Here is a 23,667-nt window from a genome sequence, read left to right on the forward strand (position 1 = left end):
GTGCAAACAGCCAAAACCTGGATATTTTAGGCAATATTAAAATCCTGGCTGGGACGTGTTCTGTATGAATGGCGCATATGGCAACCCTAGTGATATTAAATGCATATTTTGAGAAAACGAAAGAGTTTTTTGATCTTGCATGCATGTAATGCTATTGTAGGAGACTCCCAAAACAATATTAAGAACCAAAAAAATGGCATAATAGGTGCACTTTAAGTCCAAACCAAAATAGACAAAGTGTGGCAGTTAACCACTGTAGCTTCCAACTTAGTAGATGTGTGATATTTTAATCTCTGAAGTCTTCAGTTTCACTGGCACACTTCAAAATATTTGACACTCTTCACTATTATGTCCACACCTCCACAGGAACCATTCCTTCTTTGCTTTTAAGTGGCGGGAGAAGGTACTCCTCGCACAAGAAGTGCAAAGGGAAATGGACCAAGATGCCCTTGATGGCCTGTAGTTCTTCTTTGGCTTTCTCCGGGTCAGTAAGACCGAGGTTTTGAGCATTCACATGTTCCTGAAGCTCACGCAAGTTGCGGATGCAGTCCAGCGGAAGACATCGGAAGACCTTTACAGTAAAGAAAAGATAATGCAGTATAAACACTGGCCTGATATTACAAAATGTATTACATAATTTATTTTAAAGCAAAAACATTTCAGATATTCATAATCAGTATGTGCACCCAATGGGATCTCTGGTATTAGAGTTGGGAGTGTAAATACACGGGTAATGACAGCACAGAAGTGCTATTGTCTGAAGGCTTTACTGCAGGACTACTGCACAACCTGCAAATTACAGTAATTGAGGGTTTGCCGTAGTTTAGTCCTGCATTCAGTGCATCTGTATCAGTTCAAATCCTGTACAGTGACTTTAAATGAAAACCTTTAGTTAAAGACATCAAGTACATAAAATGGCATAGAGAGGGTGTGGGGAAAATCCAGAACACAGGTTCTGTTCCTCACCTTCTCATAGATGATGGCATTTGTTTGGGCGATTTTGTTCCAAACATCGTTGAAGAAATGATCACTGATTGGATCATCAATGTTCAGATTCGGGTCAGATTTTGCTCCAAGAAGTACGCTGAGGAAAAGAGGTAAAGGATGAATTTACAATTTAGACAGGTACAGTTCAGTTTAACAAAGTATTTAGAGAAGTGGTTCTCAGCATCAGACTTCATTGTCCAAGACAATATTTAAAGCGTTTTCAGACCTTGCTTGGTTAAACTATTACAAATGTTGAATTTTCTGTGTGGTTTGGTTCACTTTCACATAGCAACACTTCAAAAGGGACCAAAGCATGTCGATAAATATCACATGTAAGCCCCTCATGTTTGTGAGCCATTTATTTCTGGGATTCAGTTTATAACAACATTTCTGCAATTCAAGATGAATGGACAACAGCTCTTCCGAAACAGCATTCTCACCAAAAGAGCTGCTTTTGGATGCACAATCTCTGTCTCCAACATCTCATTTCAAACTTTAACCATATCATATCGAGAGCCAATTTAATAACATTTTACTTCATACATCAGGACCAAGACAACATTGAAAAGTGAAAAAAAAAAAGACAGAAATATAAAAAATATGTTAAACTCATTTAGACTGATACAGTGCACCCTCGGGGGCGTTTTCTGTAGAACGTCTCATAAAGCCAAAAAAAGTGTGAGCTGTGAATACTAACATGATGAGATTAGAGTAGAATAATTCAATCATATCACAGGACTCAGAGACGGACATTAAGACTGTCACTTGAGGTCACATCCCAAGGCCAGCAGTGAAAGGTGCTGCAGACACACGCATCATTAGAAACATCTCACTGTTTCCCTTGGCAACCAAGAGATGTTCTGGAAGCTGCAGTATGGAACGCAGCGTACCAACACAAATTGCTCCACTCACACACACAGGCGCACACCTCTCTTTCACTCACACACTCCTACACAGACAGAGGAGAAGTTGGACAAAATGGGAAGCTGAGGTGCTTCACTGCACAAACCACTCTCACGTTATACAAATAGATGAAGGCTATGTTAAAGGCATTTTTGTGAAAAATGGAGAAATGCAAAAAGAGCCAAAGTGATTGGCTATGAACTACTATTAACTAATTCTCTCTGGCACTCATGTCCAATCAAGTGTGCTAACACATAAAGTAGCATATCATAACAAATGTCATAAATTAATTCTTTAAATGGTCTCAGTCATTAATTTGAATTTAAGATGAAAAGCCTTACCACATCAATAAATCGTGAAGGATTCGTCTTGAACAATTAATTGAAATAACTAGTTGATAATTAGTTTAGTCATTTGTTGCAAATCAAAGTATACTACTATACAAAATGTTGGGGTCAGTAAGATTTTTTTAAGGAAATAAATACTTTTATTTAGCAAGGACACATTAATTGTATCAAAAGTGACTGTAAAATATTGATAATTTGACAAAAGATTTGTATTTCAGATAAATGTGGTGCTTTTGAACTTTCTTTTTATCAAAGTATCCTGGAAAAATTTCCACAAAAATATTTTAATTCTCAGCATTGACAATAAATGTGCAAATCAGCATATTATGGTCAGACAAATAAATTACATTTTAAAATATATTAAAATAGAAAATAGTTATTACAAAAAACAAATACAATCTAACTTTTTTTTTTTTTTTTTTTTTTTTTTTACTGTACATTTAAATCAAGTTATGCACCCTTTGGTGATCATTTCTTAAAAAATAAAAAAGTCTTACCAACCCCAAACTTTTGAACTGTAGTTGAACTATATTTTTTCCTGCATGCAGTTTGCAAGCTCAACAGAATGATGCGTTTTCTTGCCATTATTTTTTGGTACACAGCCTGGTTATCTCATCACATTGAATTCAGACTGAAAACTCGTGTGTGGTGCTGTAGAGTCAGTGCTGAAATGCTGGAGGATCCAGAATACTGAGCCTCTATGCAAAGCATGTCCAAAGAAATTTTCATTCACTATGGAAATTTCCATGACTTTTCTAGGCTTACTTTAAAATTCCCTCATATTTCCAGGTTTGCCATGATCGGGAAAATTCTGATGCATATCCTAAGTGTGTTTACTTAACAGTATTTGTTTAAGGTGGTGTTTGTTTAAGGTGTTGTTTGAGGCTCTTATGACGTCTTCACAGAAAGCTTGACAACTTCATACTCTGGTGCATCTCTGTAGCTGCCTTGGACACAAGTATACACACCTAAAGCACTCCTTTCGTAAGGCAAGTGCTAGTGGTCCAGCCTGGTACTCCTCTCCGTTCATGACTGAGGGAACTCTTTCCTCATCCTCCACCAGCACTGCCAGCTCACTGTCACGACTGCCCAGCATGCTCCTGTCATTGATGTTGGCTGACCCTGATAACAACAGGAGAGGAAGGACATTTTGCAGAATGTTTAATTTGAACGACACTTCCAATATTAACCAGCAGGTGGTTTTTGGAGCTCATCTTCATCATGTAAATAGTAAATATCAGTGATTCCCAAATCTTAAAAGGATAGTTCACCTTCACCGTTGACTTGGGGGGGGGGGGGGGGGGGCACTAAGCAGGTCAATGGGGGCCAGCAACTGAAGGTAAACTATCCCTTTAACCCAGGGCAACAATACTCCAATGGTACTTATTCAGATTTTTCTTTGATTATTGAAAATGTATTATTTTTAATTATTTTTTAGTTATTTTGGGTGGTACATTACTGTTCAAAGTTTTTAATGTTGTTAAATAAAGTCTCTTATGCTCGCCAAGGCTGCATTTATTTGTTCATAAATCAAGTAAAACGGCAATACATTAAATATTATGATTTAAATTATATATGAAAGTTTTCTAATCAAATCATTCTAATATTCTAAATTTAAAATCAATCTAATATATTCTGATTTGATGCTCAAGAAACACTTATTATTATCAATGCTGAAAACAGTTCTGGTGCTTAATATTTTTTGCAGCATTTATTTGAAATAGAAATCTTTTGTTACATTATAATTGTCTTTACTGTCACTTTGGATCAATTTAAAACATCCTTGCTAAATAGAAATATTACTATATTTAAAAAAATCTTATTGGTAACAATCAATTGGTAACGTACATAAAAATAACAAAAAGGTTTTGAAGCATTGTCCAGGGTCACAGACACAGTAAAGTGTGTCTTACTGTATTAATCTGAGGGCAAACGTCTCACCTATGATGTAGCAACGGTCGTCAGCGATGAGGGCTTTGCTGTGGACGTAGATGAGCTCTGTAACAGGGGACTGGCCGAGCTGAGAGTGTGTGCGCAGACCACACAGAGAAATATACTGTGTCCATTCATCCTGCACTGATGCGGAGATGAGACAGTCATTATAACAATAAATGGCAAACCATCTGTGTGATTGGTTAATGGGTGGAATGTTATAATGCATGGCTGAAAAAACAACAACAGATAAACTAAATCATTTTGAACCACTTATAAGACAGAAGTGAAAGTGACAGATGGAGAATGAGACAGGATCCAAAAAAATGTCCCAGAGTGGCAGAATTACAGACAGCTAAATATGTTTCTGTCAGATACTTACTTCGCTCCTTTAATCTTGAGAGAATGGAGTGTTCTCCTCGATTAATCGTTCTACACACAGAAAAAGTTCTGTTAGAAAACATGAACAAGTATTTTGTGTTGTGGGAGTGTGTGTATTAGTGTAGACGTTTGGCTGGGCTGGTGTGTGTGTACCTGTAGGTGAAGTGCAGTATAGCCTGAATGGCATTTCCTCCTCCCTGACTGATGTCACCCTCAAAGCCGGGCAGTAGGGGAATTACGACAAACACCCTGTACTTCTTCCCCTCACTGTAACAATTCAAATAAAGCTTACACTTGAAGCTAGAAAACACAAAGACATGGCAGAGCACATTTTATTTCACTAAACTTGTATTAGTTTTAAAGAGGTAAGACACCTGTGAGCCCGTAGGATCCGTCTGACAATAGCATCTCCAATGGTGTTGAGTACATTCTTCTGATCGGAGCAGCTGATGAAGAACTGGTTCTGAAAAAGAAGAGGGACAGAGGGTGGTTTATTTAATTTGTCTCACTTGTTTGTGAACTATGAAATGGGCCGCAGCAAGATCTAGCTCATGATCTTGTCCACTATTCACACTACTGTGGAACACAGAAAATATGTTGAAGAATATTGGTAACCAAACCGTTTTTGGTGGCCAGTGCCTTACATTGTATGGACAAAAAATACTGAGAACTCAATAAGTATTTTTTTTTGAGTGAAATTTGTTTTTTATAAAAGAATTATTGTTTTTGTATGTGATTTAATTTTGAAAGTATTTTTTTTTTTATCTTGAATTTCAATTTATGTACTTGTATAATTAGCATACTTGTAGACTTGGCAGATACTTGTGATGAATACGCTAGTATACAATCAGACCAATGACAAAGCATGCCATTTTATTCTTACGGAAATATATAATAACAATAATAATACTTGCAATTGGGAGCATCCTTATATACATTTAAATAAATACATACATTCATAATTAATTGTGACATAACTAAATTAGTTAAAAAGTTATTTTAGTTATCAATAACACTGTCATACTGTTAACTCTACTTATATTTTAATATGCTTAAATATAGTCAGCAGAATGTCTTCGGGATAATATCAGTGTTTGTTGATGAATGTAAAGCTTTTGGGATGGTTTCAGTGTTTGTTGATGAATGTAAAGTTTTAACAAACATTTCATCTGAATATAGTTTAAGTGCATCTGTTACATTCTTCCTAGTTTAGCTGACTTGCATTAGGACCCTGTTTCTGAGCACGAGACAAGAGCTATTGTGTGCTGCCAGCTGAATGCAGCAGAATCACATGATCCTAGTGGGAGAGAACACTGCAAACAACTCCACAACACTGAGACTTTGTGTGTGAACAGAGCACAGTGTCTGTTCAGCTGTGTGTGTGTGTGTGTGTGTGTGTGTGTGTGTAGACTTAGGAGTCAGAGGCAAATGCATTTGGTAAGGTCATAGAGAGAGTGTTACCTCCAGATAAATGTAATGCTCGCTGTTGTCAATAACATGTAAATAGGCATTGAGGATAGACTGTTCACATGTGCCAGCAGACCAGCGATCCACAGAACGAAGAACCTGGGAGAAAAAGAAAAGCAAGAAAGAAAAAAAAAGTAAATAAACAGATTACGACAGAGAAGAAAATAAATTAAATGAGGGGGAATGAGGAAAAGAAAAGTAAATTGCATGAAAACACATACCTGTACAGAGGCTTTTGTGGCACCGGGAATGGTGAATGGCAGTTTATCTGCTGTGCAGTGGGATTTTGGCAGTAGGTACGGGTAGAAGTCATCCTTGTACTTGTTTTTAAAGATCTTCAAAGACAAATAAGAATACAAGAAGAAAAGACAACGATTAAAGATTCTGAAGAGTCTGATTGTATGATAAATAAACACATTAAAATTACCCATTTGATTTCTGACCTTAGTGAAGTTCCAGCGCTGGATGAAGTGTCGTGCAAGATCTCTGGCTGCCTTCCCATGATGCACCGCACCCAGGTCTCGCCAGGGGATGCGTGGCACCTGAGTTCTGTCAACATTGTCTGAGGGGAAAAAAGCAGAAGCTACACTATGAATTCACATTCAATATATCTCTGTTCTTGTTCAGAAAAACGCACTTCTATTGAGCAGGCCCTAAGCAGACACATCAAATATTGATGATGATGATGATTATAATATTTCAATTTTTATTTCAAATAAAGTTCGTTCCTTTTAACTTTCTTATTTTTAATTATTCTTTTTGTAAGTGTTAGTTTATATATTGTTATATAGTTGATATACTGTTTTTAACATTTTATTTCATTTAATTATGAGAAATGTTTCATGAGCAGCAAATCAGAATATCAGAATGATTTCTGAAGGATCATGTGACACTGAAGACTGGAGTAATGATGCTGAAAATTCAGGAACTGGGATATTCATTACAGGAATTAATTTTACTAAAATAGAAAAACATTATCTTAAAATATAATAATATTTCACAATATTTGGGGTTTACTGTATTGATTAATTAATTCAGTAAAATAAAATATATATACACACACACACGTTGATTTAAGTATAATTTACAAGCATACAAAGTACAGTTAATAACAATATATACATAACGTGTACTAAGAGATCTCATTTTCATAAAAAAAAAAAAAAGAAAAACAACAGTATTAAATAATCACAAGACATCAAGCAAGCCATGGTCAATTTGAGTTTCTTTATGTACCTTTATGAAAGGAAAAATTATAAACATTAAATATAGGGAAGTAATTACCAAATTCGGATGTAGTTATACTGTTTTTATAAAAAGATTTTCAAGGGGTAAATGGGTGATTTACAAAAACGTAAGTAATATGTAAATCTGCACTGGACTGTGTACCTTGAAAGGGCTGATCCAGCTGTGTCCAGTCTCTCTTGATAAAGTTGCTGTAATCTTTTCCCAGCCACAAGAGGGCATTACAGCTCAGATCCACTTCATCCTCACACTCTGACGCAGGTTCTGTCAGAGGAACTGCAGAGCCATCCACAGTATCAGACTGAGACAGGAAGAGAGAGAGGGAAGGTATGAGAGAGAAATGAAACACGGAAAGATGAAGAGTAAGAGACTGACATGTCATTTAAGTATGCCATACAGCTTTACCTCTTGGGCAGCCTCTGCATTATTGGCTGTTTTTGGGGGTTCCAGATCACTTAGCCTATAGTCGCTGTCATCCCACCTCCCAAATGCAAGATCCAACCCACCCACAAAGGCCACTGATTGGTCGATGGAAACCATTTTCTCATGATGGGCCCAGAGTAACACAACTGAGGCCACATGATCAGGGTGACGCATCACCTAGGGCAAAAGAAATACAGACATACAGACAAATACAGAAATACAGTCATTCATAACATGGCCCGGAAAAAAAACACAGTAAGACAGCTATCATGATGTTGACGAACGACAAAAATGGGAAGGATGAGCAAACAGCAGTATATGGAGTCAAGTTTTAGTGGGAAAACATTGGAGTGGATAAAGAAGCATGGAGGAATGTTTGAGTAATAGAGTGCGATGTGCTTGGTGAAATTGCAATTATTATAAGTGCAGTATGCCACGAAAGGAAATTCAAGTTCACACTCACACGTTGGCAGGCAGTTTTTTGTGTGTGCGCTCCGAGATGTACTTTTGACTTACGGGACGCAGCATGCAGTGTAATCACTGTGCAGCTTCAACTTTCTCTCGTAGTGGAAGCAGTTTGCGCAGTTGAAGCCTTGTTTATATTTTCACCTACCCCTACACCACAAACCTGCTGACTGTGCGCACTTCTCCCTAAACGGTCACGGCTTTTTTGACACTTGCTTGACACTTTTTACACTTGCTCGCCTTTTTACAATTCTGTGAAATGATAGGGGCGACTCGGAGTACTTGTTCTCCAAACCAACAGAAAGCAGCAGTAAGAGGAAGTAGTTTGCCAAGTAGTTTATCAAACAATCATTTTGTGAGAAGTTTATGAATAAATGGATTTCTTCACATATAACTGATAAGGTTGTGGGTCATTTTGAAGAACACGTGAAAATGTAAAGGACACTACATAAACCCACACAAAAGAATCAAATCGTGTAAAACCCAGTAAACTTGAGAATATGACTTGTGACATTAGAACAAAACATTCTGTTTAAATATGATGACATATATATTACACTAAATTAAACAATATTGATTGAACAATACTGATTATTGATTACAATACTGATACAATCACTGATGAATGGTACACCACAAAAAAAACTTTAATAGTCCTAAATGCTGTTTAAATGAATTCTATTGAATGAATTTTAAAATTAACATTTTAGATAAACTGTTTAGATAAACAAAATAAGCTATACATGAAATAATTAACAGCAGATGTTCATGTTAGCAACTTCAAAACAATGCCAGAAAGTGAAATGCACAGAAACGTGAAGTGCAAAGCGAAGAAACTGTATCGTAAGCTCACACTTGACTGAAATGCAAAATAAAAGCAGCATTGCAAATAAATTAGTAGCTATGGCCATGGATATCATGAGGTGCAAAATCATTGCTTTTGCGCTGTTTTATTTATATTTTGCAATTCTTTATTTTTGTTTGAAAAAAGTACTTTTTTTTCTCAATACTTTAATTTTTGTTTGCAATACTTCAATTCATTTGCAAGGATATGTGGCATTGATTTGACTTCATAGCAGTATAAACAGATGTGCGTAGTGCATCAAACCTTAATATTGGGGTGCAGGTTCATCAGTGTTCTCTTGCTGTAGCCGCTGTTGATACCAAGAGCCAGTTCCACCTCTTATACAACAACACACACACCTTCACGCCCTGTTCCTAAATACCACACACACACACACACATCGGGTCATGTTAAAGTTCATTACCATCAATATAACTATAAATAATGGTCTATAACTATAAATATACAGTAACTATAAATGATTGTCTGACAGATGGAGTGCTTTTTAAGATATTGGAGAGAATTGATTTAATGTATAAAAGTTCAACATACTGCTTTGCGTTTGAGAATCTTGTCCAAGCGCCAGTATGTTCCTGTAGCCGGACGTTTGAGGAAAACCTCTGGACTGAGCCTGCAGAGAGAGAAACTCAAATATCTTCACAAAACTCCATCACACATATAATTTCAACACATTAAATATAGTATATGACAGTGGTGCCTGCAGGTGTATGACTGTATGCACTGTGCGTACCATGTGCGCTCTGACCTGAGAAACATTTTCCCTGCAAATATTTCAGCAGTTGTTACCTATTTGTGTCCCGTATTTCTCTCAAATGAACCAGTGATGCCAATTATTCATGATTTAATCATTCCTTTGTGTCAGTTCTCTCTTTTCAGTTAACTGGCCGACAACTTTCTAGAATCATACAGCCTTCCTCTGGCCTCGGGTTTGAAATTAATGGGGACTTAATTGGACAAAAATGCCCCTTCACAGTTCAACTAAATCTATTACGGCTGTGAAAATGAAACGAAAAGTGTTGATTGCGGCATTACATTTAGATCTGCTCATATCGAAATGAGTTGAGCATTATAACAAATCACACGATTCTGTTGAGTTTATGAATGCAATGGCCAATCAGAGGTGTTCAGATTAGTCCTCACTGACAGAGCCCTGCATTTCAGCCTGAGCCTGATGGGGCCCGACTTAGTAACGCCCCTATAAGACCAGGTTTTGGGCCAATTTTCACATCACAGCTCACAGGCAGGCCTGCATCAGGCACCTAGGCTTCACCTTCTTTATATATTTTAAAAAGACAGAGACCGCAGAAGGCGTGTCCTGTTTGTTTCCTTTCATTTACAAAAGCACAACATTTTGCTGTTATTGTGAGTGTACACAAAGAAAAGTAGACCCTTTACAGGGTGATGCATGATGTATTACTCAATAGTATAGGCTGGGTAATGTGGTGGAGTAAAAAAAAAAGGGGGGGGCTCCAATCAGACCCAGGCCAAGAATTCTGATAAGGGGTCGGACAAGGGCCGGGCTAGGGCCTGAGCATCTCGGGCCAGAGCCGGGAAACGGCCTAGATTTGAGGCCCGTGCAATGATTTAGCTGCACTACTTTGATCACAAATACAGGAACAAACAATATTAATATTGTGAAATATTATTACAATTTAACCATTTCTATTTTACTCCAGTCTTTAGTGTCACATCAAACTTAAAGAAATCATTCTAATTTGAGTTTTTTTGTGCTCAAGAAACTTTTCCTATTATTATCAATGTTAAAAACAGTTGTGCTGCTTAATATTTTTTGTAGAAATCCTGATTTCAGGTCTGGATTGTAGGTCTGGATTGTATACAGTACGTGATTACAAATGGAGCTACAGACCCATTAAGGCCATTTACTATACATGTGTGTTTAGTATTACACTGACCACCAATCAGTGATAAAGATCTCCTCCTTGGCCTGTTCCAGTGCATCAGCCAGGTCTGAGAAATAGCCATTCCCATTAACATACCTGTCAATCAACCAATAAGTCATTTACTCAACACCCACTTCATTACACAGAATAGTCAAAAAAATCAATTTTGCTTGATCGAAAGTTCATCAAAGTACATATTACGTAAATGCACATACCACTTTGTGAGTGTGTCCGGTCTGGGAGGGGCGAAGCCTTCACAGCGATTTGTCTGGTGGAAATCACAGCGCTCAGAGAGACTCCGAATCTCATGACTCCACCACAAGGCCTGCCTGTAGCTATTGCACTTAATCACCAGCTTCCTACAAAACACACATATACCAGCTGTTGCTGCACATGTCTCTGTAAAACAGTCTGTCAGACAGAAATAAGATTTCCTTATACTGGTCCTCAGACTCCACTTTACCTGCTGAAGTTCTCGATGCAGACACCATGCTTGGTATCAGTGTGAACACGTCCAACCAACACCTTCAGCTCAGGATCGAACAGCAGAACAAACGACACAACGCCAGGATCTCTGCTCACACACAGCAATTACAGAAAACAACAACAACATAAAATCAATTATAAAAATTAGTCACCAGAATAAAGCAAATATTAATCCACATTAAATATGAGTATGGTAAAATATGTATAAAATATGGTAATAAAATGGTAATAAATGGTAATAAAAGCTTGAGGCTATTCAGAGCAGAACCCAGCAACATTATACCAAATGAAAAACAACCAAATGATTTTGTCAGTTTCACATTGATAATACATTACCATTTAAAAGTCTTTTAAAAAAGAAATTCATTATTTTATTAGCAAAATAAAAATGACAGTGAAGACATTTGTTACAAATAATATTTGTTTTTATTTCAAATAAATGCTTGTCTTTTTATAAATTAAAAAAAATCTTGAAAAAATGTATCATGGTTCCCACAATAATATTAAGCAGCACAACTGTTTTTAACATTAATAATATGCAGTAGCGTACCGTGGGGTCTCAGTCAGGGCCTTCAGTAAGCAACTGTAAACTACATACCCTTACACACATCTCTGTAACAGCTAATGCAGCCATATGCATATAATTCACATATTATGCCGCACACAGGCTCTCAACGACAATGACAGCTAATCAACAAGTTCAACAGTAGACTAGATGGGGGTGGGTTAAATTCAGAGTAAATTTCCCTACATGGATCAGTAAAAGTAACCCACCAATAGACGGGTCACTATGAACATTCACATCACTCTAAAATGACGACGCGCCCACAGCAGCAACACTGTACAAATGCTGGACATCCACACACCACGCCACAGCATTATCAACCATCACATACACCTCCATAACAATGTACATGATTCAATACTCGTCAAATCATAAAGCTCTCCCCTGTCACTTGTAAATAAAAGTCAGTGTGTCTGTCATTCCATGTCCCTTTACTCGTATTAAAAAAATAAACATGGCCAAATAACTTGTGCTCGGTGCTAGCTGTTAGCCACTCATAGTTGCAATCTTTGAAATGGCGCACAAAACCATTGTTAGCGAATTAAGTTTGAGTAGTTTATCTTTTCTCAGTTATTCCTGTTTTGTCTGCAAAAGAGCGCCTTGAAATAGGCGGATCGGCAACAAGGTCTGGTGTAGAGGCGCTGGCGACAGCGACAGCGGCTTGGAAATTCCCAACTAAATGCTGGGCCAAATTGTTGCCAAATTGGGCTACTTTAACAATGTTGCCGCAAGCTGTTTATCATGTCTGCTGGTTGAAGTGACCTCACTGACGTGATATTTAGCCCCTGGAATGTGAATTTTACTGATAATATGCAAGAAATGTTAGCACCAAACCCAGATAAGGCTGGTCAGCCACTGAGAAAACACCTCTGAGTGTTTTTATGAAGACACATTTATATGTAAACAAGCATGTCTGAGATTTCCATCATTAAACATTGGGAAACCTCTCGGGATGTCAGTCTCAGGCCAATTTTCACATACTTTATGATCTACTGCCTTTGTTTTTTTTTTTGTCAAATATATGCCAATAACTCAAGTTCAGCTTACATATTTACCCTCATGTTTTTTTACAAGCACACACAATGAAGGGCTGGGCAAAGTTTCACCAGTGTTTTCAAGGAAACTGCTCTGTTTTCTAGAACTGGCCGGCCTGTTTGGCTCACACGCATGATGCATGGTTACTGCAACAAACATAAACTGGCTCCAGCGGTAAAAGGAAGAAGGAAAACGATGACTCATGACGTTTCCTGAAACACTTTGAAATCCTGTTAAGATTACTGATTAGGCTGATTAGGCATTTAGTGGTGTGCAACTGAGTTGTTGAATGTGGCTCTCCTGACCTGTGCAAACTTATTTTAAATTGTATTAGAGACACACACACACACACACTTCCATCTGCACTTGGTGACAGTCCTCTCTAAACAGCTAATGTCTGTTCTGATTGATGACACAACACAGATGACCTTTATACTGACATAGTAAGGGGGGACTCGTTAGACTGGCTTCTAGTCCAAGCACTAACTCCAGCATTATCTCCAACTACAGCTTTAACCTTTCAATGACCTTCTGTGATTTTGATGCTGGAAGCTTCAGTGAGAGGGATCGATATTTGTTTTGAGTGACAATCCTTTCTACCCTACATTGTACAATACTGCACAATAATGCATAAATGAAGGATGCTAGATGTAGTGTCTCTATGTTGGATTTGGGTATCAAGAGATATTTACGTTTTCTAAGGGTTAAATTAGTGGTTTGTCGCATGACAACAGAAAGTTCTGAAATATATGACTTAAAAATGAATTAAAAATAGCTGGTGAATAAAAAAATCTAAAGAAAGAAATAACAAAAACCAGCAGCTGATGTGTATCCTATCCATTCACAGCTTTGAAAGGCATGTTGTAACTTGAAACAACAGAAAAGAGCAGAGAGCAATGTGAAGTAACACATAACAGTACACATGTGGGTGTGTTTGTATTGTGGAGAAACTCACCTGGACATGTACAAGAGGAACGAATCCTTCACCACAAGCCAACGGCGAGACCAGCGAAAGCAGAACTGATGATGTCCGATGCAGTTGAGCCCCTGGATGCGGTGACCCCCGGACCGTTTCACAATATAACCTTCACTGTGGAAAAAAAACAAACAACAAGGCTAAAAAAAAAATAGTTACAGAAATAAATTCAGGCAACAATGGAATAGTACTAAAATTGCAAGAGAAGAAACACACACAATCTGTACTCACAGGCCTTTGGGTCCAAGGTCTCTGATGAAGGACAGTGGACTGATTGCCAGGAAGTCCAACTGAGAGCACAATATACACACTTTAATATGCAAGCATACAACCACAATCCTCTGCAACTTTGTACAGTATTTGTCCATATGTGTGTGTGAGAAGAACTTGGATACACTTTTAGGCAAAACTGTCTCCAGAATATTAACTAAATCTGACAAAAAATCATTAGGGAGACATCCAGGCACATCCTTAACAAACATTACAGACTGACCGATAATACAAAATGTGATACAATAACAATTATTTTATGCTGTTCAACAGCCAATATACAGAAATGTATTTAATACAGCTTTTTAACACAATAAGTAAATAATTTGATTTCAACAATAAAAACATATGCATTATCATTAATATCATTTTTATCTTTTATTATTATTATTCAGTAGACCCAAAAATTGAAGGACTAATAATCATTAATAAACAAAGTAGAATAACCATAAAACATGCATTATTATTATTCAGTAAAACGAATATCGAATAACGGAGAACCATCAATATACAGCATTAGTAGAAAAGTGTACAAAAACTATATGAATATCAGTTAAAAATATAGCTTACGTATACTTATAAATGATGTGCATAGTAATTCTATATATATACTTATATTATGTGCAAATAAGCTTCTCACCATCCCATGATAGTTCCTGTAGAAAGTGTTTTCTAGCAAGTTATTTAAATATTCCTCCAGATATTTCTGAAAAACACATATAAAAACAATATATATACAATACAGTCGGTGTGCAACTTTTAGAGGGAGGTGGCCTTTGCTTTAGTACGTATGTACCGGTTTGCTAGACGTTCTCCTGATTCTGTTGATTCCATGTAAAGTTGGCATTTCCTCTGTCAAACTTGCCAGCTGTTGTCTCTGAATGGCAAATCTAATTCAAATCACAAGAACAATGCAAGGAAAATACCAGGTCAAAACTCCAGCTCAAACAAATGAAGCGTTGTGAATTTGCATGGGTCTGCGTGTGTGCTCACCTCCCCAGAGGCAAGAACTGCAGCATCATTTTGTGTTTGTACAGGTCTCTGTGGAGCTCCTGGAAGTGTTTGTACTTTCTTTTTATCGTCCATGTGAAATCACCATGTGTCAGACGGACCGTGTACAGAGTGCACACACGTACCTGCAAACAGGATTTTTACACTGTTAGGTACAACACAACAATACACTATTAAGTACAAACCCACAAACGCACCTTGGAGCGGGTGGTGTATCGCTCTGTGTTTTCCACTTTACAGGTGATAGGTGTGCCATGAATGAGAGGAGAGATGCAAACTTCTTTTAGGTCTGCCAGGTGATGCACCACAAAAAAGTTCCGTTCCTCTGATAGAAATAATAAAAGACAAACATGAGGCTGAGACCACTAGTATAATGCTGTGCGATGGGCTTTTTTGTCTAATTTAATACAAAATATTACAGCAAAGCAGTTTGAGTGAAAATCTGAATTGAAAAATCATCATGAGTTTCTGTTTTAATGAGAGCAGCATTCAAGCTGTATGAACTCATTCAGGATTTGGTAAAACGTATGTTTTGTAGTCGAGACAATCTCATTAAGTCCAAAGTATACTTCGGCCGTCCACATACCACACACTGTCCTTGTGATGCAATTTTCATCATCAGAAGAGTCTGCGGACATATGTGCATACCCTATATGCATGCCCAATTTTTGTGACTGCGTGGACGGTCCATGTACAACAGCGCATGTGTCGAGCTCGTCCATCCGAGCTCATCCGCGGTTGAGTATACTGAGTATATGAGCTGTATGAACATGGGCTGTGCGCTAGACGGAACGCGGAAAGTGAAGTATACCTGGGCCTTTATTAGAGTCTGAGTCAAGACAGAGACCAGAAGCAGGTCAAGATTAAGTCCACATGCTATCGAGTCCATAACAAGACCAAGACCATGTAAATACGGTCTTGGATTCAGACTTGAAGTACATATTTCATGGTCTTGGTTTTGTCTTGGACTTAGAGTGATCTCAGTCTTGACTCAGACTCGAATGAGCTGGTCTTGATCCAAAGAGCATCTTGTACTTCAGTTGAAGAACATCTGACCATATGATATCACAGACTTATGTGATTAGTGAACAAGTAATAGTACAGAATCTAAATTATTTCTTATTTATTTTACACAATAATGATTCTTTGTTTATTTTCAGGTTTAAATTATATTTTGAATAAAAGATGTTCTATTTTTGGCCCCTCTGTTCCTCATTATGTTTTGAAATACAGCTGTTGTTAGGGGGTTATATCACCAGGGGTCAAAGATCAGATGAGTCACTCAGTTTCAGTGTGGTGTTTAAGAACACAATTCTTCTAAAAGCATATGAATGAGAGAAAATAGCTGTGAAGCCAGTCATTCCTCTCTCTGCATTCTACATTTTTCACAGTCTTTCCACAAGGAAGTATAAAGACCCACTGTCACACTTTCAATACATGTTATACAGCATAACTGACATGTGGATTTGGCATTAATAATCCTTTGTCCTTAGAGACAAAGCAGTGATTGAAAAGAAGCCAGAAGGATGAAGCGAACTATGAAGCAAATAATTATTAACGGTTTTTATTCTATAATAAAATAAATAACAAGAAAATGTCACTAGCTTTATGCCTGTCCTTTGCAATTCAAGACATTGTTTCTGTAAAATATTCAACCTTACTGCTCATATTGCCATTGTCAGAGTCTTGATTATCAGAAAACATTCTGTTTTTGGTACATAACTCTGTACCTGCAAACCTACTAACCGTAAACTTGAGTCACAGTCATAGCTAAGTGGGCAGTCCTTGTGACAAATACATTTAAACACAGGTTCCAATCACAATCATGTCCCAATCTTATTACCCTCTCCCCCAACCCCCTTTTCCATTAACGTCCACTTGTCCTGTCCATTACCAGCAAAACCCCATGAATAGAAATGTACTGATATTACAGTTTTAGCTGACAACAATAAACACATTATTTTCATGTTTTTCCATGAAAACTTATAAATGGCCAATATTAAAAATCTAAACTATTAAAAACAATAAAACATACTTAAAACTCCAATAAATAGTTTCGACTTTGGGTATCAAGGTGAGGACAGGCAGCAGATGCAAATGCAAATGATTTACATGGTGATGAAAACGAAACTCTAAGCACAAAAGGTTCTCTGTCTAATTCCATCTCAAATCAAACACATGAACCAGCTGACTTGCTCTTCAAGCTCACTTGAAAGTTTACAAGCAGGGTTAAAAATTTGTGATCTGTTAACAAATACTATGGTATGTGATTTGTCTCACCACTGTTGTTTTCAATAGATTTCAGCTGATCCTTAGTAAGGTTGCACAGCACGGTGTCCACACATTTCTGCCACCTTTTTGCTGCATCTGTCTCAGAACTAGCCATAAGGCTACTGGACCACGACACACCTGTGTAAACATACCAACAAACAAAAACACCCATGCACACAAAGAAGGAAAAACATTAGCTATGGCTTTTTTACGTAGTTTACAAAATGTGAAAATTAGAATGATTTTAGATAAAACTAGAAGGAAACAAACTAGGCTGTTCCCAACTGGGGTACAGCAGGGATCTGTGCTGAGACCTCTGCTCTTCTCCATTTACACCAAATCTTCACACCGCTTCTCTTATCAATGGTCAGAAAGTTGTATGTTCTCAGCTACCTGTCCTGATCTGTGCAATTTAACTTGATTTGTGCTCTGTCGTGGCAAATTTCCATTTTAATAAGGGTTTGAGACAAAAGTCTTTTAAATATTAATTTTCTTGCAAGAAAAGTTAACAGTCATACAGTCATCCAAGTTGACTGCAGAGTGCGACAAAGAGTAAACTCCCAAACTCAACATTTATACCTTCATCAAATGTGGGTGCTTTGATATCATCTATTCATAATGCATATTCAACATATATGTCCATTTAAGGTGTCCAACTATGTCCTCCAGATGAGTTTCTAAGAATTTAATGCAAATCATTTTCTAAGTAGCCAGGACATCTAAGAAACTAAAATAACATTTCTGTCTCACACTTGTCTTGCACACACTCACATCAAATAGATTTCCTGTTATCTCTCAGCTCATTAAGAATTCATACTGAAGCACTCAGAGACCGTCTAAAGAACACTCTTTAGTACAGTGAAGCAAATAATACTAATAATAATAATATTTCAGATAAAAATAAAATTTCTTCTACACGCACCTTACTATAAACAACATTGGTAAGAAAACACTTGATAATAATGTAATGTAAAGGCATTTACAAAAATTCTGCACATAGGAGAAAAATGGCTATAGAGATTTGGGCTTCTAACACAAAGTTCACACATTTCATGAAACCATTCATACCATTCATATCGTATTGTCACAATAAATCTAACATTTTATCTGCTTAACTTTTTGTTATATTCCAAATAGAGATTATGGACAGTAGATCCATAATCTTTGCATCCATATTCTTCTTTGCATTTCTTTTGTGTATTTCTATTTATTCTCATTTATTTGGTTCTGTTTGTTTGTTCCTAAACCAGTGGTGTCAAACAGAGCCCTGCAGAGTTTAGATTTAACCCTAATTAAACACGCCTGATCCAACTAATCAAGTCCTTCAGGCTTATTTGAAAACTACATGGTACAGTATGTGTGTTGGAGCAGGGATGGAACAAAACTCTGCAGGGCTCCGGCCCTCCAGGAATTGAATGAGACACCCCTGCTTTAAACTTAAGCCACATAGCATAATATGTATAAAAAGACGTGTGATTAAAAAAACCATTCATTATTGTTATTACTGTACATGTACTTTATATTCACAGATGCAGGATTTGTCTGCACTGTTGTTATTATCACATAATCTGTATTCATTTAAGCATGACTAAAAATAACTAGGACAAAAAAACTAAAGCGCCTGTGGCTGTTGGAGTCATTCCAGATAGTCTTTGGGCTGAACTGTGTTGTATTTCTAAAGCAACCTTCCCCACAAAACAAAGGAGCCCATCATTCTAGCAATATAAAAACTACACTCCAGCTGTGGTACAGATGATTTGCTATCAAGTTACCTAAGGGTGTGCGATATGACGTTTTTTGAACATGGATGATTAAAATGTCTCCACGATCGGCTTTTGAAGAAATATTGTAGTATCAATAGCGCACATTTTATCAGTTGCCATGTCAACAAGCATGGTTCCCCCTCTGGCCCCCCAAATTTGGAATTGCATGACACCAAACAATTTTGTGTGCAATGTGCAGTTTGTCCTGTCGGTGGCAGTAATGAAATAAATTAATTCAATGTGTCATAACTTTTATGTCAAGGGAGAATGCATTCAGAGACCACACGCTTCAGAGAGAAGGAGCTTCACATATTCATCAGAGAATATGTGGGGAAAAAAAACATATACAGGTAACAAAAATGTTTAATTTCAGTCGTGTTTATATGCTCAAATAAACTATCCAAGTGTCTGCTGTTGCTTATATTATTATCACATTACAATTATCACAGTTGCTTTAATAATTATCCATGCATAATTTATACAGTGAAGTGTATAGCATTTCATTTTTATATTTGTTTCATTTATTGAATGCTACTACTAAATACAACTACTGTACCTGAAAAATAAAGCACTGTTTGTTTTATTTGTATATTATGTGTATCTTTGTTCTTACTTTTTAATGACAAAGATAAAATAATGACAAAGATTTTTATCTTTGCCCATTTTGGCCTAAATATCTGCCATTCTTTTTTATTTTATATTTTGTTACCTTTGTTTTAGGTTTGTTTTTTGTTATAAAGTTGTTTTTAAAATTAGTTTGGATGTACTGCCCAGACAACTTCCAAAATCGAGATATGATATTTTTGCCATATTGCCCACCCCTAAAGTTACCTCTTTATTATTTGTTCAAAATATGTAAATCATTCTTGAGTTCACAGTAAACAAATCAAAAGTGGAAAGTGAGATAAAAGATAACTGATTGATTACAGCTGATTTGACAGTGGATTTTACTATATAGTAAAAGTCATGTTCTAATGTTACAAATTCAGTACTTCCCAACCATGTTCCTGTAGGCCCCTCAAAACCACACATTTTGGATATCTCTGTAATCTAACAAGCCTAATTCAACTTATCAGCACATCAGTGTACCAGAGACTCCAACACCTGAAATACAGGTGCTTAATAAGTTAGACATCCAAAACATGTTGCGGAACCTCCAGGAACAGGGCTGTGAAATGGTGCTGTTGTAAATAATTAACAAAGCAGAGTGAGATTTCTTAGGTAATATGACATTAGCCATGTCTCTGAGGTTCTGTAACGACACTTGATACGACTGTGACATCAGCACTGACACACGTACATCTCATTAACGTCAGGGGAATCAGATGTTTCATTAAATTGTTCTTTTTTAGATAATTTTTTAATCTGAGGACAACCAAGACAACTCATAAATATGCAGAATAATGTTTGCAGGTTGTATTACTTCCTTAACTATATAAATTAGTAAATATGTGCACTACCATCATTAGGTGTGGTGTGTGTGTGTATATATATATATATATATATATATATATATATATAAAACTTTCTCAAAGAATCAAAGAATTCTGAAAGAAAAATTATCTCAGTTTCCATTAAAATATATTATGAAGCATAACTGTTTTCAATACTAATAATAAATCAGCATACTGTATTAGAATGATTCATGGAGGTTTTTGTGTTTATTAAGAATATTTTAATGGCTGCTGAAAATTCAGCTTTGCTATAATGGGAATAAACTATATTTAAAAATATATTAAAATAGAAAAAGTTATTTTAAATTGTAATAATATTACCGATTTTAACTGTGTTTTGATCAAGCATTGAAGTCTCGGTGAGCATAAGAGACTTCCTTCAACAAAAACATTAACAAATTTTCCTGACCCAAACTTCTGAATGGTACCGAGATATAAATTCAAAAACTAAACATCTGATATCAAGGAAGTGAACAGTAGGGCATACAGAGAGGGCATTAGAGGGTGTTGCAATGGCTGACTGTGCCCACTGTTGCCAGGCAACCAGGCTGCAGGTGAAACACTAGACACAGTGGGAGAGAGGCAGAAGTTCAAGTAAACTAGAAAAGGGCTGGAAGAAAGAGAGGCAGATATTAGTACAGTAACAAGATCGAACAAATCATAAAACAATATACGAGTAAAACTATTTGACAGTGCATTTCACTCTCGAGATAAAATGCACCTGTTTGCATTTGATGATTTCAAAAATAGCACCTGTTTTGCCTAGACATAAAAACCACAGCTAAAATCACTTCCTGTGATTCGGACTCAATAATCTGTGATTTCTTGACAAGCACTATCAGCCATGAGATAACAGCTGCAACCACAATTACATTTGTACTTGACAGATTTAGTCAAATAAGTGATACTTGGAATGGGAATGTTTAGTAAAAGTTTCATTACTATAAAGGTAAAAATCGAGCTGATATTCAAATGCTTGTCCTGGCTCACACATTGTTGAAATTATTTCTTTTCCCTCGGGATCTAGAATGTGACGATGGGTGAACGCGATTATGGAACGTTATGATTGACATCTAAACACGCTCGTATCGTGTCTTTTCTGTCATGCGAGAAAATACCTTTCTTAGACACGTTCCCTTTTTAAAAAATCTCACCGAACCTGCTTCTACCTGGCAACCCAGATGAGGCTGTTTACTGTAGATCCATCAGCAGCAGTGGAGAGGATGTGGGAATGAAGAGGGTGGCCGTGCTTCACTACCTAGTCTGCTCCCCAGCTAGTGGGCATCACGCGTTTTACTCGTGATTTCAAACGAAACTCGGATAGAAAATCTAGTTGCTTAAAACACACAGTATAGATGTTCAACAATAACAATAAGAGTGTGTTTCGCAGTGTGTGAAAGACAAGCGTAAGAAAGACAATTTACAATTCGCTGCTGAAAATGTGCTTGAAGCCGCATTTTCCGATACACCATGATCGTAATAACTTAGCTTTTTCAAAACAAGATTTTATTATTTTACTCACCCCCAAGGAAACTGTCGCTAAATGCTCGTTTGGCACCTTGTAGTTTCGTAGGTTGTTATTTCCCAGTTAGACTCAAACTTCTGGATAACTTATCCCCCATCACAAGTCCCAAGGCGTAGGTTTGCTGTAACGTTTAACGTAGGCAAACTTGATAGGCCGTATTTACCGTAAAGCACCGAGAATGATCCGCAGAGAGAAGGAATACAGATGCATCTTCATTTTACTCGCCCTTTCCGGTGATTTTTAGTAGTGTGGTCCGTTTAGGGAAATGATTCATAAAACAAACACTCCCTATACTTCTTGGCCGATTTGTTGAAGCATATATACCTGGATTTGTCTCTGGCGCAAACGGTCCACATCACCGTAATTTGCGTAGATGCGACGCGAGAAGCTGCAGCAGAGTCTATTACAGAATTCTGCGACTCGAGGTTCTATTGTTGAAACAGTTTCTAGGGTGAGTAGATATCCGGGGTTTTTATCAGAGTAATACTTTTATGTGTAGGAATAAATTTATTGGGGTTTAATTAGTAGCCATGTTCAGGAGTGGATATATATATATATATATATATATATATATATATATATATATATATATATATATATATATATATATATATATATATATATATAAAACACACACACACACACAAATCACTTAATATCTATTTCTTTTTACTGAATTGTTGCCCTTACTCGAAGAAAAGTCCACACCATGCTAACCAAACCGTTCATGCATGTGTCCTAGGAAGACCGCATCTAATTCTGATTATCATTAAATATCGATATTTGTTTCTTCACAGTGACAGTGCTCAAATAAAATAATTTGACACATGGCAAAAAATCGGTATTACAGCGATAAGGTATACAGTAATTTGATCAGAAGCTATTGTGGCTAGTTTCTGATCGCTGGTTGGCCAGTTTCCATGTCGGTCAGAACTGTAGAGAGGGCGGTTCTTGTCACGAGTGAATAACTTTCACTTCACTTTATTTCACTTTTAAAGCACGCGTTAATACAACTGTTGTTGCCCAAGGTGCTGTACAGACAAAGTAAAACAAATAAAACCAAAAACATACAAAGATAAATTTGAAGTAAGCACTAAAGATTCAATGACACCCCTCAAAACCCAGTAGAATTACAAGCCTGAGATAATAAATGAATTTTTAACCGAGTTTTAAATGTAAATATTGTTGGAGCTGCTCTTACATACAGGGGTAAAGAATTCCACAGTCTAGGTGCAGCTACCGAAAAGGCCCGATCACCCCTAAGTTTTAATCTAGACCTAGGAACTGTTAGAAGCAGCTGATCAGAGGACCTAAGGGATCTAGTAGGCAGTTTGTCTGTTTAAGAAGGTGCCAAACCAGGTAAGATTTAGGTGCAAACAAAACCATCTAATGAAC

General features: G+C 36.9%; 1 protein-coding gene across 1 annotated transcript; it reads right to left on the bottom strand.

Moving 5' to 3' along the window:
- Positions 1-121: 121 nt before the first annotated feature.
- On the bottom strand, positions 122-22,732 carry LOC109069543 (phospholipase D2-like). Its single transcript, XM_042756509.1, is given in 26 exon segments — positions 122-571; positions 967-1,084; positions 3,206-3,359; positions 4,179-4,313; positions 4,552-4,601; positions 4,704-4,817; positions 4,925-5,013; positions 6,012-6,116; positions 6,239-6,352; positions 6,461-6,579; positions 7,407-7,563; positions 7,668-7,862; positions 9,259-9,335; positions 9,338-9,368; positions 9,547-9,625; positions 10,929-11,012; positions 11,132-11,275; positions 11,380-11,490; positions 13,958-14,092; positions 14,210-14,268; positions 14,889-14,954; positions 15,045-15,138; positions 15,242-15,384; positions 15,457-15,584; positions 17,540-17,668; positions 22,270-22,732. Coding segments are annotated over 25 exon segments (2,832 nt in total). The 5' UTR covers positions 17,646-17,668; positions 22,270-22,732; the 3' UTR covers positions 122-346.
- Positions 22,733-23,667: the final 935 nt, after the last annotated feature.

The sequence above is a fragment of the Cyprinus carpio genome, chromosome A5 (genome assembly GCF_018340385.1).
Source record: "Cyprinus carpio isolate SPL01 chromosome A5, ASM1834038v1, whole genome shotgun sequence".
NCBI lineage: Eukaryota > Metazoa > Chordata > Actinopteri > Cypriniformes > Cyprinidae > Cyprinus > Cyprinus carpio.